General features: G+C 38.1%; 1 protein-coding gene across 3 annotated transcripts in view; it reads right to left on the bottom strand.

The window, feature by feature from the left end:
- The window catches only part of LOC127415962 (SAM and SH3 domain-containing protein 1-like), an 80,653-nt gene extending 64,549 nt beyond the window's left edge, over positions 1-16,104 (bottom strand). For 2 of the 3 annotated variants that reach the window (XM_051655021.1, XM_051655022.1), the window contains exons 1-2: positions 15,432-16,104; positions 2,524-2,652 (exon numbers count right to left, since the gene is read on the bottom strand). In XM_051655021.1, coding sequence (XP_051510981.1) covers positions 2,524-2,652; positions 15,432-15,533 — 231 coding nt within the window. In that variant the 5' untranslated portion in view covers positions 15,534-16,104. The remainder of the gene's footprint in view (positions 1-2,523; positions 2,653-15,431) is intronic. The other variant, XM_051655023.1, reaches the window with a different exon arrangement.
- Between the last annotated feature and the right edge of the window lie 1,329 nt (positions 16,105-17,433).

Raw genomic sequence — 17,433 nt, 5'->3', positions numbered from 1 at the left:
GTCTAATCACTCAAATCTAATGCAACAGTTTGCCGGCATTCTGCCACCACTTACAGCGTATGCACTGCAATGTTTGTAAACAATGGGATTGGTCTTTAGCTGCCAAACTAAACGTTACCATTTCTCTTATTTTTTTTTCCTGTGAGTGGTCTGTCTTCTCCCCCTTATAGTCTCTGGCCTAATCAAAGTGATATGGGATGTTTTGCAGTAGGGGGAATGGGAGTTCTTAAAAACTCCTGTGATTTAGTATTGCGATTCTGTACAGTACTCAGAGGAATTCTGTACTTTTTCATTCCAGAGCTGTGAGAGAAAACCCATTAAAATAATCCAAAACAAAAGTATACCTAATGTTATGAAAACCTTGAGAATGACTGGTCCCAGCACCACAGCTGAGCATGACTTTCAGAATGTTTTATTTCATTCTCAAAAAATCCATTCACTGGACCCAGCTGCATTTTATAATAAGCCCGGTGGTTTCTTAGCAACCCTGGGTGGCCCACTACCCTACATACCAGCGAGAGATGCTGAGAACACAGACGCTTTGAGATGCAGACGAGAAATACAAAACACTGACAGGACCGCAGACAATCAAAACACGTATGGAGAGAGGGCAGAGAGTGAACACATTTGTCTTCTTTTAGTAATAGCTTAAGACAACCATTTCCTTCTATTGGCTCATAGGTCTACAATGGCCATTAAAGAACGAAGTGGAGAAAAAATAAGTGAATTTTGTTATCTGTGCTTGTGGTTCATTGTCCCTGAAACATAGATGGAATGGAAACAATTGCATTGGTTTATGATTTAAACAACAGTTTCTGCAATAGCACAGTTCTAATAGCTTTCGCATTCCTTATTTATTAAGGTCAGGATGAAGTGTTTAAAACAGCATGTAGGTTGGAGAGTGCCGTTTATTTTGCCCACTGCTATGGTGTAGGTTGCAATCCGACATTTTTACATTTTAAAGGTGCACTCAGTTTTCTTTTTTTTCTTCTTTTATTTATGTTGCACTGACTAATATGGCAGTCATCTTGGACTTGTACTAACACCTAGTGGCAAGGACAAAGAATCACACAAAATCAAAAGTTATATGTTACCGATGCCACTGTAGAAATGAGCTATACGCAGTTAGCCCGAATTCATTTATTCTGCAAGCAAAAGTGCCCAACAACAGGGTGGTTACAGAGATAAAGTGAGTAGTATTTAGCTGGGCATGTTATCTCTATGGGTCGGTTCCAAATCCTAGTGAGCTTCCTCCGGAGGCAGCAATTTAAAACATCATAGGTGTGTTCATGATGCGAAGGCCGTTTCTAAAGGAAGGTATCTTAATTATGCTGCCTCCTAAGATTTCTTGTTTTGGCCAGATTCTAAGGTAGCATCATATGTATCCTTCGCCAGGTAGAAGATCCCAGAATGCACCGTGATGAGCTTGATGAAAAAACAAATCCAAGGTAGCGGATGACGCGAGAGAAACTTGTATTATAAATATGCTTATAATCCATTCAATACTAAAAGTATCGATAAAAACGTACTTAATATCAAAGAAAACTTGAATATTTGACCAAAAATGTGTGTGCTGTGCATTATTTATGCTCATTAGAGGATTGCGTCATTCCTCTTGCTTCACCTGTATTGAAATCCATTGCGAGTTGAGTCACGAATGTGCTGCGCATGAGGAGCACTATTTGAATGGCGTGTGGAACTGCCGCCTATGTAGACCGTTCCAAATCACTCTCGAGGCTCCATTTCAGTTAGGATGCTGCCAAAGAAGACAGCAGCCTATTTAGGCAGGAGACAGTGATGCAGCTCACTAAGTTTTGGAACAGACTCAATATGTCTGCCAGGGCCAGATTGTCTAATTGGAGAATCTTTATGGCCTGACCTGTCTTGGGGCCGGTTTGGCCCTCTCGTCTTTTTTTTTTTTTTTACTACCTGCCTGATGTAAAGGTCGCTTATTATAAACGTATTATATATTTTGACGTTGTTTTTCATAAATTTGTTATAAATATAGAAATTTTTTTTAGATACATTATACAGTAGTTGGTTGTCAGTGGTTTCAAAATGCGATGTGGGTTTCCTGGCCTGAAATTTGTCGGCCCCAATGTAGAACACAAAACAGCTTTTCATCTCTTTTCAAGCAGTTCATCTCATGCAAGTCTACATTGTTTTACTTTTTTCCCCAAAAGTACCATTCATAATTAATATTAAATGCTATTAGAAACCAAAATCAGAACTGCAGAAAACGCTTCAGTTCAAAACTGTGCCACAAATACCACCTGCCCAGAAAAGTATGCGTTTTATTGTGCTAATGACTGCCAGGTTAACTCTTCTGGCTTTAAAAGGAGTAAACATGCCAAAATTGAGTTTAATCCAGGTTGAAAGTGTGTCAATAATTCTTGAAATGTTTCTCTTGACAGGGGTGATTTATGTAACAGTTGATTACTCTAGAAAACAAACCCACAATTGTAGAAATGCTGGTATACATTTCACATTGCATGAACAGCAAACACTTCAGACTGTACTCACCATGTCTATCTCTTCAGAGACTTGCCGCTTGCGTAGTTCCTCTATCCGATCGCTGACGTCGCTGAAGTATGTGTTGTAGTACTCCGAGTACTCTTGTGCCAGGTCATCTATATTACCCAGAGAGCCATCCTACACAAACAAAGTTATGAGTGAGACAAAGGCACTGAATATCTTCTTTCACACACACACAGCCAAAAACAGAATGTGCAGAATATGTATAAGTTTGCCATATAGGCGTCTTTTCATTTAAAAAAGACTGAATTTTAATCTGATCCTTTGCAAACAAATTCCACCTACCATTAGTAAGAATCTCTCCCTTTCAAATTCTCAGGAACATAAACACGCACAAATAAACATTCACACAAGTGGAGCTGTAGGAGAGCTTTATTAAAAACTTGTCACTGGCACGTGATTTTAATTAGAATCGCAAGAACGGCGTCAGCCAAAAAGGATTTAACACACACATGCACACACAGAACACACTGCACATCTGCTGCAACAAGAAAATACACTCACACTAGCTGAACTAAACATCTAACCCCTCACATTCCTTCACTTTCACTCCATATGGGATACTCTGGTCTGAGACCACAACATTTTTAAATGGCTTTTGCAAATTTCTGGAGCACACAAGTTATAACTTCTATGCTATCGGTTTAAAGTCAACTTGTCAGTTTGTTGAGAAGGGTTGTTGTGCCTCGTATAGTGGAGTTTTCTTTTGCACTGTCAGAGCACTGCAACACAATCTCTCAAGTGACCAGCACTACGACATTTGCAGCTGTCTTGTTGTGAGTGCATACATTGAACTGTGGTGCTGGATGGCTCTGACTTCAGCGTGAGGGTGTATCCTATAAGCTCGTGACATACACGTAACAGCCAATGACCTCAGACTGCTGAAAAATTAAGTACATAAAAAAGGAAGGTCTTTCACTCAAAACTAGAGAACAATTTCTTTAGAAAGCTATTAATACCACAGCAGCTGCAGGTGGCACAGTTACTCGTAAATTGAAATGTTCTTTGTTTTTTTTTTTACTTTAAGACAATGTTCTGTTGTATCTCGGGTCTGAACTAGACCTTTCTCTGAGCTGGATCCCTCCTTCTGTTGCTACCAGATGCCCTTTTAATGTCTTGCTGAATGTAAAGTCAAACACAAAGACTTTCTTCCTGCTCAGGACCATACTGACAAACACACACATCCTGTCATTGTGTGTTCAGGTCAAAGGTAGCCTCACACACACCCAATGGTAAGAGTGCCCTGTATGGTCATGCACTTATGCAATTCGGGTTGTGCTTATGATTGAGAATGAAATGCATGTCAGTTTTAAATTATAACATTTTTAGTGCTAAATCGGCAGGAGCACATAGAGCTTATGATAATGCTGCTGACATCTATAATTTAGCATATTATGTATCATCTACACTGCCTGGCCAAAAAAAAAATGAAAGTTACAGTTTGGATTAAAGGCAGTGTTATGATCTGGGGTTACTTCAATTGGTCAGGTTTAGGCTCAGCAACATTATGCAGCAATAAAATGAAGTCAGCTGAGCACCTGAATGTACTGAATGACTAGGTTATCCCATCAATGGATTTTTTCTTGCCCGTGTCATCAGGGAAGAAAAAATCCATTGATGGATAACCTGGTCATTCAGTACATTCAAGTACTCGGCTGACTTCATTTTATTGCCGCATAACATTGCTGAGCCTAAACCTGACCAACAGAAGCAAACCTGGATCATAACCAAAATTTAAATCCAAACTGCAATTTTTTATTTTTGTTTTTTTGCCAGGCAGTGTATATTAGGGCTGGTTAAAATTAGAGAATTTCCAAATAGTTGCAATCTGAAATCCCAATATCGTTTTTTTTTTTTTTACTTAAAAGTTTTCTTCAGTCTCGGCTGTGTTGATAATATATTTAAATCAACAGCAATTGGACTTCATAGTTTGGGCCCTGTTGCTAAATGTTTTAATTAATAGTTTTGTAATATACCTTTTAACATCAAGTTAGATGGCTCCCTGTATAATTTACTGCATTAGCTAAGAATTTATTTCATACAAGCAAAACTGATGTTACAACCCAAATAATAATTATATACAATTGAATCAGAAATAAATAGTATTGAAATCAAATTGAGAGCTTGTAAACTGTAATCTTATCAAAATCAGTAAATGTGTATCGAGACCCTGCCCTTATCTATATCTACTTATCTAGTCAAGTACATTTTTTAAATAGCTATGAGCGCTAGCTAGTGCACTGCATAGAAAATTGGTTTGAGTTACATACAGTATAAATAAATAACATGTTACAGGATTAAAAGGTAAAAGTGTATTTTGTGCTCCACAAAAAGTCTCTCAAGCAATCCGTTCCAACAGACCTCTAAACAGAATATTGCAAGACTCCCAGTGGAACACTCCTCTCTCTAAGAAATTCCAGCTTTGCATTCCGATCTGCTGGCCTGCAAAACAACTCCAGCTATTCAGCTAATTATGCTCTTTATGTTTTTAGATTTATATTGTCAGAAGTGTAATTAAACTATTTCTGCCAATCACATAAACAATAAATAAACTGAAAGCTTGCAAATGAGCTCAAAGATTTACATTGTGCATTTGGCAGATGCTTTTATCAGTCAGTCACTTGCAGTACATTCAAGACATAAATTTTATCATGGGCAGGGTAACGATTTCCAAGGCCCCAAGCAACTGTCCAGTCAGCAGCCCCCTTTCGGCATGAATCCAGGGGAAGTTACATAAAAGTGATTTTAAATCATCTCTAACAGTCATTGTAGCCAAGTACAAATAAAAATGTTTAATGAAATAAAAATATAGTTAAACAATGAATGCATGCTTTCCACAGTTTTTCCACTAAATCAACACAAGGAAAAAAAAGTTTAATTTATACAATAAATATAATTTCTGAAAACCAATACACTAATAAAAAAAGCGATATTTACCTATTGATATATATTGATATATACTTTGATATATTTTTATCAAACTTTTTTGTAAACCAATAGGGTGTGCAAAAACTACAACTTCACTCACTTATATTTTGGAACCCAAATATAATTTTTTTATTGCCCAGTCAAGTTTATTATTATAATATGATAATGAATTGTTAATTTTTTGAGGATTTGTTTCATACAATAGTGATACATTTCTGTTGTATGTACTTCACCTGGAGCTTTTATTTTGATGGAACAATGAAAGTGCACTGCAGTGTCAAACTCTATTTGACAGTTTACAATATTCCTCATTGCAAATCTGGTGAAGCGTTGTCCTCTGACAATTTTGTGATACCGTTACAATTTTAGATTTGTATAATAACTTTTTGCGGCATGAAATGTTTGGAACTGTGCGAAAGGGTGCACCTGCAGCACTTTGCCTTCATGGTGCACGTGAACTGCTCCGAGACGACTGAGAACAGTATATCTGCATGTGAACATAGAACAACGGGTCACCCATCACTCCTTGAGTGTTTTGCTCAGCTTTCCTCAAATCTGTGTGTACATCTATGCCCCTGCATGTCGTTGATTTCAGGCACACTGAAGGAGCTCCGTAAAGTTCTTGTGCATGTATACATATGGGCTTTTTTAAATTTTCAGACTGGATGTTTTTTCCCCTTTCAATAGAGCTTGTAACTGGCAACTCTTGTTTTAGCACAGCGGTTCATTGACAGGTCAGTGGGTGGTGCTTTGCTGCTGTTCAAACGCATTTAAACGGATGAGTGTTTACACTACAAGCCAAATGTGGTCATCTGTTTTTGAACACATTCTTCCACTTCATCCACTGTGGTTGAAAATCTCAAAACATTTTAGACCCCGTTTACACCTTTCTTTAGCGTCGTTCCACTATAGGCTAAATGGATCTTAGTACCAGGTATATACAGGGCATGAGAGTCACTTGTTAAAGAGCACCTATTATGGTTTTTAAATGTGCCTAATTTTGTTTTAAAGGTCTCATACAATAGATTTACATGCATCCAAGGTCAAAAAACACTTTAATTTGCTCAATTTAAATTGCAGCATTACCTTTTTTTACCCCAGTGTCAAAAACGACTCATTCATTCTAAACTCCTCCTTTCAGAGAGCCTGCTCTGCTCTGATTGGTCAGATGTCCCAGTCTGTTGTGATTAGTCTACCACTTAGTGTAGTGTTTGAGGGAGGGTCAAAGCTGTTCGCGAGCAGCCAATGAAGACCAGAGGCTTTTTTTTTTTTTTACCAAATTACGTAGGTTAGTACAGGAAGTAAGTCTGGAATTACTAACGACTCGTTTCAGGTGCTCAGAATCGGTTCTTTCTTTTGGGATTCAATAACTCCATTTGTCGTGCACTTTGATTTTTGAAACTTTGCAGACTTTTTTTTACATTCACAAACAGCTATATAACACACTACATGAAAGGTAATATTTGAAAAACCATAATAGGTGCTCTTTAAAAGAGCACAAAGAACTGAAGTTGAACTATGAAAAAATAAACTTTTCAACATTAACTAAGCCACATGTTTCATTCTGCTGCCATTAAACAGGCTTTTTCAAGTACATACTGTTGGTTGGGATGGTGAGTCCAGCAGCCTGCTAAAATAACAGGGCAAAGGCTGTGTGGGGCATTGGATGATGGTGGAGGATAGGCCAAATTCTTGATCCAAGAACATTCTACTCTTAAATTGGACATACATTTTATATAGAACTCAAGCAAGCAAGAAATCAAGAAAAGAAAGGGCAAAAAAAAAAAATAAAAAAAAAGGAATGGAAAATGGAATGAAAATGTGTTAGGAGTGAGAAATCGGCCATCAGTCCATCCTCAGACTGAAGTTCAGCTTATCAGTGCAAGGAACAGCAGTGGTCCTAGATTTGAATTAGTTCAGCACCATATGTACAGCACATGCCTCCTATTTTCTTATTATCATACCACACATTCCAGACCTACTGTGAGGTAATGCTTCAAGCCCTTGTTTAGAGTGTGTGTGCTGGTTCCAGCTGGGCATCTGACAGATTACTGTACATACTCAAAGATTGTGCCTCATCTGTAGACCGTGTATATGCATGTCTGTGTCTGTAAGAGGTAGGAGGAGATAGTCCTTGTTTGCCTTAATTGAATGTTAGCTCCACATGAGCGGAGAGCTCTGAGCCAAAGAATAAGGATTTGTCTCATTTAGCCAACATGAAATCACTGTTTGAGCACAAAATAGCACCACCCGAACTCAGCTGTCCAGCCCAAGAAACCAAATATTTCAAACCACCAAACCGATATGTTTGTCTATAACTGGTGCCCTTTCTTTAGATGCTAACCTTAGACCATTAGAGAATATTACAGGGTAGGGCTGAGCGATAAAAAGGAGCTTGATATTTATCGCAATAAAAAATCCATGATATTGACAATAAGCTTTTGTGTTCCAGACCCCGGATTGATTCCATCCAGACCGCAAGGATTCATGACGACGGATGCACCCTCTCATCGTCTCTAGTGAGCAGTGCGACAAAACAACAGTACTGTGTCCACCAGCTCTGATCTTTCTGCACTGTATTTTTGAATTTTTTCTCTAGCACCGATCACCCTTTATTTATGCCCTGTCCCGCTCCACAAGCATTGCCTTTTTTCCCAGCATGTGAGTAGACATGAGGCGCCGCATACATTAACGTGGTTCCAAAGCGCCTTTAGTCCATATTGTTTTTTTCCTTCTAAATGTAGCTTTATTAATCAGCATGTTACAAGCCTTTAATAATAAACAAATAGATTTCAGTTGTAATTTTGTGAAAATGAATCAGATGTCATCATCTCTGGCATGGATGACAAGTACAATGCTGCTGTCATTATGCTTCGAAATGAACAGATGATCTTTTAACATTCAAATTCAACTGCACTCGATTTATAAACTCTATAAAATATTTGAATATTTTGGTAGAAGATCCCTCAGACCCCACTGCTTCGGCTGTCTCTGGGCCCTCAATGCAGTTTTGTGGAGACTATTTTGACCGTTTAGGATTTTTCTTCTGCCAACTTTTTTTATTTTTTTATTGTCCTAAACTCTACAAATAATGTGGATCTATCTAAACTACCTCCATTACTAATCCGTTAACCACAAAACCCACATTTTTGGGACTGTTATATATTTGACGAGGAACATTGCAGTTTTAGGCTTGATGGGGAAAAGGGAGGGTCAAAAATAAGTTTAAACAAAGGGATTTTTCACCCAAGAATGAAAAGTCTTTCAACAAGTTTGACTATACACATATGAGATCGGACGGCTCTGGCAGAGGAGAACATTTTCAGCAAATAACAAAAAATGTGTCTTCCTCACACAAAGCCGTCTCGTGGCTTTTTGGAAAATAGCGCACAAGTTGTGCTAGCTACTTTTAAGATATTTTATGACTGTTTAATCCTTTTTGAAGCTTGAAAGCCCCTGCTTTCATCGCATGAAAAGGAGGATTTCTCATAACTCATTTTGTTTCACAGAAGAAAGTAAGTTGAATGGGTTTGGAATGGCATGAGGATGAGTAGGCCTAAATAATAACAAAATTATGATTTTTGGCTGAACTATCCCTTTAAATGACCTCATGATACAATAGTCAGTAATGCCTGGTAATTGCCCTAATATCAGCTATTTTGGACCCTGAAGTAGCAATTCATGTCATCCAATGCCGTAAGACTTTGGCTATGAGAAAAATCTTAGCAGTTTGATCCAAAATGGTAAGCGACTAAGACACTGACCAAGCAAAATATGTTTTCTGACAACAGCTAGAACCTCTAATTGTCTGAAATGTATTAAGCCTGCCACATTTCCAGCTGAAACAAACTGTACATTCATAGGCAGATTTTTTTTTATTAATTCCTAAAATGTTTATTCTTTTCAATTGGCACTGATCAGTCGTTTTTACTAACTGCCGAGTCCTCAAAAGGATACAACAACTAGCAATAATTAGTTCATTTCTCCAGAATCTGCAAACTTCACTCTTCAAAGTCTTCAGCCTCCCAAAACATGGACCAAGCTCAACATGTTGTGTAACAACATGTGCAACAACATAAAAAATAATAAAAAAAAAAGCTAATTCTTCAAGAACATTTGTTTCTGAAGGAAAAGGACAAAGACAGAAACAAGATGGATGGACTGCAATGCCTAGAAGAGAGACAGATCACGGATAACTGCTGATTATGCAATCCAACATTAATTCAACCTTTTATTAACCTTGACCAAATACATGATCAACCACAAATTTGCACTTCCCTCAAATGAAAATGCAGCTATTCAGCAAAGCCACGAAAGCTTTGATGTGGTCATTTGGCCATGAGACAAATATCATGCACCGTCATAAAGCCTTGGATGTGATGGAGAATTTAAATATTCAAAGAAAGAGAAGGGTGACAGAGCAAAATTAGGGATGGAACGATACCATTCCATTCCGGTCTACTATCAGTATCTGCTGATACCGATCCCGATACCAGTGTTGTTTTTTTTTCTTAATGAGTTTAGAAGACCTATAATTCACTGTGTGGAACTGATTGGGAGTACTCTTTGTGTAAAGAAACAAAAACCTCTAACAATACATTATTTCATTATAAAATAGGAAAACAAAAAACAATTACATAAGAGCATGTGCAAACTATATATTTAACTAGTCTGCAGGATGCAGCAGCAAAAATAACAGTAATTCCAGTGAAAGTCTTCAGTAGAAAAGAAGCCAGTTTTCTTTACACATTTTAACTTGCATCTGGACTTGTAAATGGTTTCAGATCTCTCTCTCTCTCACTGTTCTTTCTTTCTTTATTTATTTCATTTTAGTTTTATTAGTATATCAATCCACTTTTCAATCACACAGTAATTTTTGGAACCCAAATCGTTTTTGTTATTTCTAATAATAATAATAATAATAATAATTTCATTATTATTATTATAATAATTTTACTATATATTGATAATACTTTTCAGTTATAATTTCTTAAGGCTTTTATTTTGAAAGTCCAGCACTAAGCGCACCAAGAAGTCTGTGTTTGAGTTTTTTTTTGGAGGCTAATTCACAGTAGTGTAATACGCTTCTCATTCAACATCTGGTAAAATGCCTGTCCGGTGCCGTACTCAATGCATGTTATAGGCAGACCGAACAATTGATCATCTACATCTGAGATAGAGTTTGTATGGAGCAACCACATATTGTGCTGAGCAGCGCATCACCAGCCTCTGCGCATGTTTGTGTGTGTGCGGCGCTCGTTCAGTAAAGTGTGGTGCCAGAGACTACGTAGCTGTGCTTGCTGACTGTATATTTATTATTAAACACAGCCTTTTGCAATTCACAAAGCCTTTGGATGATGTAAGAGCCTGAATAAAATGCACAAGTTATATGGACAACCTTAAAGGTGATTTGAGGTTATTTATGTAATTCTCTGAGCTTGACAGTTAGGGGTATCGGATTTGGATCGGGCTCGTCTGACCGATACCCGATCTGGGAAAAATGTAAGTATCAGACCTGATACCGATCCAGGTATCGGATGGGTGCCATCCCCAAGCAAAATACAACAAGAGAGCAATGGAGAGAGACATGAAAAAAAAAAGTGGGAACAAAGTAATCATAAGATACATTTCCCCCTGTCCTCTGGCGGCAATGGATTTAAGCAAATAAATAAATCAACAAAATTTCCTCTGATTTGCTCACACCAACGGTTCAATCACAGAGCATTATGGTACACAAAGGTCCTCAGAGGGTAAATACCTCTCTGCTATCCCTTCTAAAAAACTAAGTATTGTATAATCCCTTAAAAACCAAAAAGTTACTGACTTCAAGCCATTTGTTGGTTCTTCGGATATCTAACGCCCAGGTTTTACAAAAACAATGCAGGATCAGGCCATTTCCTCTGCTAGCTTTCTTAGAGGAAACAATTTTTTGAGGGAAAAGCTTGATTCTTCACTGGCTTAAAACAAAACAGCTCGAACACATTTATACAGTGCAGGCATTGTGAAATCAGCAAGCATAGCAGATAAGAACTATTCTTTTCACTGCACCAAAATCAAAGGAAACACATTTCATTCTGAACGCTGTGTAAGGACAGAGCCATTAGAGGTTCAGACACAGCCTTGAATCAAATGCTTTTACACTGACTAATTCCAGGAATTCAACAGAAGCATGCAATGGAGATGGTGTTAGACTTCAGGGATTAGGGTTTTTCATGGGTCAAAAATGATCTTCGGTGGTGGCTGACGTCCACGCTCCATGGTCATCACATACGTGATGCAGTTTATTTTTACATTTAGTTGCATTTCATGTTTGTAATGAATATAATTTATTTTTGATCATTTGAGCATCTAGAAACGTACGTTTTATGAAATATGCATTCCTCTTCACTATATTACAGCCTTTACAGCTAAACAACTCGCTTCAAAAGTCGCTTCACAACTTGCTTTTGGCGCCCCTCTGTGGACATTACAACTGGAAAAAGGAGCTCACACATGCCCATTTGCCCAACAACACTTACAGCTTTGGCCACTGGGGGCAGTGTTTAGAATTTCAGTCAGCACAGACTCATTTTTGCTAACGAAATGTCAACCTAATGTTTCCGATTTCACTGTGAGATCAGTCTGAATATTTTGTATGAGGGATAGGTCTGTGATCTGCAGGTTTTGTGACTGCAAATAAAGTGGACCAAAAATATAAATTTTGTAAGACAAACAAATAGCCCTCAAAAAAAGCATTTTAGCACCTAAAAAATAAATATAAAGTGAAATTGCAGTAAGACTGAATTGAACTTTTTCTTTCGTTTTTTTTAGGTAATGAGTTTACACAATTGTTATTCTGTGTAAAATTAGATTGCATAATACTTCTATTGCTGATCCTGGAATACGGAGTAATACTTTAACAACAGAAAACCACAAAACAAGTTTAATATGCCTTAACTCAGGAACAAAGAGATTTTCCAGTGTATTTTCCTTTCCCATAACTCCTCAAAAATGAAAATGCCCACAATCCCTAGACATGTTCTGACACAATTACTGAAGACTGCTGAAGAGTGCACAAAACGTATACACTTGGAAAGCATGTGATATAACCCAATCAATATAACACAATCTCTTAAATGTAAAGACTCAAATAGATCAAATAAAACCATGGGAAGTGAGTCACACTCTTCAATGTAATGTGGGGGTAAGGGGGTTGGTTGACGTAAGTGTTGTGAGATGTGTGGCGCCGCCCTGGAGGGGAGAAGTGGAGATGAGCAGTATTTGAGTCAGACCAGAGAGGATGTGATGGCAGGAGGGGGAGACAAAACTTCGTCAGGGGGTCCTGTCACACCCTCATTAGGGTGGTTTCCTCAGGATATCCACAGAGGCAAAGGGAAAAGAGGTGACGAAAGCCTAAGGAGGAGGGAGGGACGGGAGGTAAAGATAGAGAAAAAGAAATGCCTGGACGGTGATTATAGGGTCTGCTAAATTAACTGGAATTAGAGGTGGGGACTTGCAATAGCTCATCCAAATCAGCATAAAATAAATGTATGTTTACAGAACACTGCTGAAAACAGCTACCCACCTGTCCTCACCCAATTTAATTTAATGCATCAAGCACTGTTATTCAAGCTTCAACAAAGTAGCACCCATTTTGAAAATTCAAGGCAAACAATTGACATTTAACTATATTTTTACATGTCATTTTCACTGCAAAAAATTCACAACACAAATTTGAGAGTTGGTTAAAATGAGGAAGGCAGACTGTTGATTGACTTTGAAGTGAGTTTACTTGAGTGGAACCACACACAGTAAAAAGGGTTTGTGCACTCAGACCGCATTTAAATGACAAACAGAAAGAAGTATTCTCCTTTGGGTTTGGCATGCATATGGTAAACCTAAAATGTGTCTCTGACCCTTAATGTGTGTCGGTAGCTGCCAGCTCTTCAAATTCTACTTCAACATTAGAATCCAATAGTAAATCCTAAATGCTGTGTCAAATGTAGTGGTATTCACTCCAGAAAGCAACAATTATCTTTCTAATGTACAAGTCTGAGTCATGGATTAAACTTTTATTGACTGACTGTCCACAAATTCAACATTTCTTTCAGTAGCATCTCACATCTGATGGGCTTGTAAATCAGGAGAAAGTAAAACAATCAAGACTGTCTAATGGTCAGCTTAACTGAAACCATGTCCAACTATGGTGAAATATGTTTTTCATGTAATCAACCATGACATATCCCCTTTAAAGTTACCCATAAAATAAATACTCAAACCAGCCCATCTGGCACCAACAATCATGCCACGGTCCAGATCACTGAGATCACATTTTTCATCATTCAGATGGTTGATGTGAACATTAACTGAAGCTCCTGACCTGTATCTGAATGATTTTATGCACTGCAGCCACACGATTGGCTGATTAGATAATCGCATGGATGATTGTTGGAGTCAGACGAGCTGGTCTGAGTATTTCTGTAACAGCTGATCTCCTGGGATTTTCATGCACAACAGTCTCTAGAATTTACTCAGAATGGAGCCAAAAACATCCAGTGAGCGCCTTTTTGATGAGAGAGGTCAACAGAGAACGACCAGACTGGTTTGAACTGACAAAGTCTATGGTAACTCAGATAACCGCTCTGTACAATTGTGGTGAGAAGAATAGCATCTCAGAATGCTATTCTGAGATGCGGGTTGGCACTGTTTTGGCGGCACAAGGGGGACCTACACAATATTAGGCAGGTGGTTTTAATGTTGTGGCTGATCGGTGTATATTATCCTGTGATTGTTAAAGACAAATGAGAGGAAAGCACTGAAGGAGCATTTGTAAAATTTTAGGAGTACATGAGATGTATTCTAAGTTAAGTGGGGGGGAAAGACTCATCCCCCAATGGCAACATCACAGGAAAAAATATGCCTGTAGGAGGAGAGGTGTGCACTTCATGGAAATTAATCACTAATGTGTGTCAGTGAGTTACAGTTTATCTCCACTGTCTGCAACCATAAGGATTCGAAAAGACTATCGGGGAGGGACAATGAATTGGGATGATATCAGCCTTTGTCAAGTCATCTCACCTTCCCTGACATAAAAAGGATGCTTTTAAAATACACACGTCTGCAGACATCATATTAACACCACAGCCACCATAAAGCAAAGCAGTTTGCGCTGGAAATGGGTGTCACACCTGGGGTTCTCGCACCAGACAAGATTCAGACAAAGTGTCAGGGAATGAGTTTAACCCACTGTCTACATGAAGACCACAATTTAATTAAAACTGTGGAGAATTTTGAGAAAGACAAAGAGATGAAGATAAATTTGTATGACTTAAGGCTTTAGGACATAGTTTTGGGCATATTATTAAATTGACTGAAACATGAACAGAACATATAAAAGTCAACAAAGACAACGTGGGGAGGAAATACAAATTACGAGCATCGTATTTCTCAGTCAGGACTACGATGGTTAAGGAAATGTTGCGGATTTACTCGGGTGCGAACTCGTGTGAAAACTTCTGACTGGTGTAAAAAAAAAAAAAAAAAAAAAATAGTAAAAATGCAAGTACCATTATGCACAATTCAATTTTACATTTTAAATATCGGAAGAAACACACACACACTTAAAGACAAACGTATATTTTGGAGTTAAGTCTCTGCACGTGCGCCGCTGAACCCGCGGACCGTATAATAATAAACACTTTGGTTACATACCATGTAATACGACTCCCTGGAGATTTCAACACTTCTCACTGTCTCTCAACGGAATTAAAAGTAGCGTTTTAAACCAACCGCGCACTGTGAATAAAAGTGTACTGAACTCCGCTCATATGGCGTTTTATTAGACGCTCGGACAGACTGATTTAACACGCGCTTGGCGTCAAAGCACGGCCACTGCACACAAACGAGCTCCAATAAATTAAGCCCCTTGGGTCGAAGGGCTTTTCTCAAATTGTCGTCCTGTGACACCCCTCCCCCAATCCCGAACTCACCAGCATCCCCATCACGTCCGTCCACAGCCGGGAGAAACTGTCCGATGATGCGGCGCTGACCGCCTGCGGCTCCTCGGGAGAGGACACTTGATCCCCCTCCATTGTGAAACACTGATTTCTCAGAGCCTCAAATTTCAAGTTGATGAATGTTAATCCGAAACCATAAAATACGTATTGCAACAATGTCTTTCTTTTTTCTTCTTCTTCTTCTTCTTTTTTTTTTTTTTAAATCTGATCTAGTAATTTACTATTCCTTGGTGCGTATTTAAAAGTTGATACAAAGTATTCCACCAAAGTACAGAAATACATAATCATCGAGGTCGCTAATATGTTTTCCATTTGAATCCGGCTGAGAGAGACCACAGTACCGAACACACTTTTCGAGTCAACAGAGTAACTTCAACTGAAGTACAGACGGACAGATTTCAGCGCTTCACTTGGCACTTCGTCGGTGCGAACCACCTCAAATATTTGGGAGTTTTGTTTAGTACACGCTATGAGAACTCTTGATCATTAAACCATGTGGACAACATTAAGACCTATCACAAATAGGCAAACAAAGGTCCAAAAGCATCCATAACACCACCATTCGGCAACACAAACGACAAAAGCGCCTGAAGCGGATTTATTTCGCTTGTTGAGTTCTCCAGGTTCCCCCCTCTCCAGATCAATGGTTTACTCCGCCCAAACAACACAGTCAACATACTGGCGGCTCTCACGCCCCACAGCCACATACGGGACAGCGACAAACTGATCCACAGAAAGTTCAGCAAAGCTATGACGACCTTTGGAAAAGGGCATTGTACTTGTCTTTCCTTTCACTTTTCCAGTAATACTTTCCCCGCTATAAGCAGATACAAAGGAACAAAACCACATTCTGCACACAATGGATTAAAAAACCAAGGCCCATGAGATAATTATTTCTGAAGCATGACGTTCTCCATTCTCTATTCATTACACTTCAAAGCAGGACTGAAAAGATTCATGAAATACAGAATAAACATTGTGCCACCACCAGGAGCCAGAGGTATAATCTTTCAGACAAGTTAACACTAATATGTGTTATTTAAATATTTAAGTAAGTTTTAAAAACATATTTTTGTCTAACATTGGTCACCTCAACCTAAACAGAGATGCACAATCACAATGGAAAGTGTGACTTCGGCCACATAGCTAGTTTAGTAAGTAAAACATGTGTAACAGGAGCCAGCTTGTATGTGATAGCTGTGCTTCATTGTAAGTGCCTCACTGTAACCTTTTTTAAAGAAAATGAGGGATGAGTCAAGGTACATTTTTGTGGTAATCAACATTATGCCACAAATGCTGTCAATTGAGCTTGACTTGTAATGAACCCAGAATATTCCTTCAAGGGTCCTACATGCTTAAAAAAACAAAAAAACAAAAAGAAGACAGCTTATTACATTTTAAAAATGCAATTTAATTAATTATTCATATTATAACGATGTACATGCCAGAGTTTGTTTTACACATGCTCAAGGAGTGTTGCATGCAGGTCAGATTAGGAGCATCGGCTGTTCAGATCAATATCTGACATGAGCTACATTTAAAATTTTATGTAAATACAATTTCAAATTTAAATAACAAAAAAAAAGAAAGAAAGAAAGAAAAAAAAAAAAGAAAAAAAGATTTGGGTCACATTCAGCTACGATGGGAACATAGCCATGACATGATTAAAGGAATAGTTCACCCAAAAATGAGAATTCTGTCAGTCAAACTCACGTCATTCCTGTGGGTTTGGAATAACATGATGGTGAGCAAATTATGACAGAATTTTCATTTTGGGTGAACTAGTCTAACAATAATTAGGTTATTGTAATTTAGCATTTGACTTGACTGGATGGCATTATTCATACTACTTCAAAGCATGTCTTAAAATACTCATACAGATTAAACATTGTGTCACTCACATGGGGAGCTTGAAATATATCATGTGGATATATTTGTGCATTTGTAATATGAAAGTATAAGAGTTTAAAGAATT

The sequence above is a fragment of the Myxocyprinus asiaticus genome, chromosome 25 (assembly GCF_019703515.2).
Source record: "Myxocyprinus asiaticus isolate MX2 ecotype Aquarium Trade chromosome 25, UBuf_Myxa_2, whole genome shotgun sequence".
Taxonomy (NCBI): Eukaryota; Metazoa; Chordata; class Actinopteri; order Cypriniformes; family Catostomidae; genus Myxocyprinus; species Myxocyprinus asiaticus.
Note: the sequence above shows the minus strand (reverse complement) of the source record. Positions and strands in the feature narration are given on the sequence as shown.